At 60.1% G+C, this 268-nt stretch overlaps 1 protein-coding gene across 1 annotated transcript in view; it reads right to left on the bottom strand.

The window, feature by feature from the left end:
- RBM15B (RNA binding motif protein 15B) overlaps window positions 1–260 on the bottom strand; it is a gene marked incomplete at its 5' end in the record, with an annotated part of 2021 nt that extends 1761 nt beyond the window's left edge. The window contains one exon of the mRNA XM_010185095.1: window positions 7–260. Coding sequence (XP_010183397.1) covers window positions 7–260 — 254 coding nt within the window. The remainder of the gene's footprint in view (window positions 1–6) is intronic.
- Between the last annotated feature and the right edge of the window lie 8 nt (window positions 261–268).

Genomic DNA, 268 nt, shown 5'->3' with positions numbered 1-268 from the left:
TCCAAGTTTTGGAACTTGAGAAAAGCGTAAGCCCCGCCTTGGCCCCGGGCAGGGCGCTTGATCACCACTTCTTCGATGATGCCGTACTTCTCGAAGGCACGTCTCAGCTCCACCTCCGAGACGTTGTGGTCCAGGTTGCCGATGAAGAGGTTGCGCGTGGCCCTCTGATCGTCCTCCGGCATCAGATCTTCCTCGGCCACGATGGGGTAACTGTAAGGGCGGCCACGCTCGTCGTACAGCCCGTAGTAATCCAGGGCCCTCTCCCGCT

Source organism: Mesitornis unicolor, unplaced genomic scaffold, assembly GCF_000695765.1.
Source record: "Mesitornis unicolor isolate BGI_N332 unplaced genomic scaffold, ASM69576v1 scaffold13985, whole genome shotgun sequence".
In the NCBI taxonomy this organism is placed as follows: Eukaryota; Metazoa; Chordata; class Aves; order Mesitornithiformes; family Mesitornithidae; genus Mesitornis; species Mesitornis unicolor.
The sequence above is the reverse complement of the archived record's forward strand: the minus strand, read 5'-3'. Positions and strand labels throughout refer to the sequence as shown.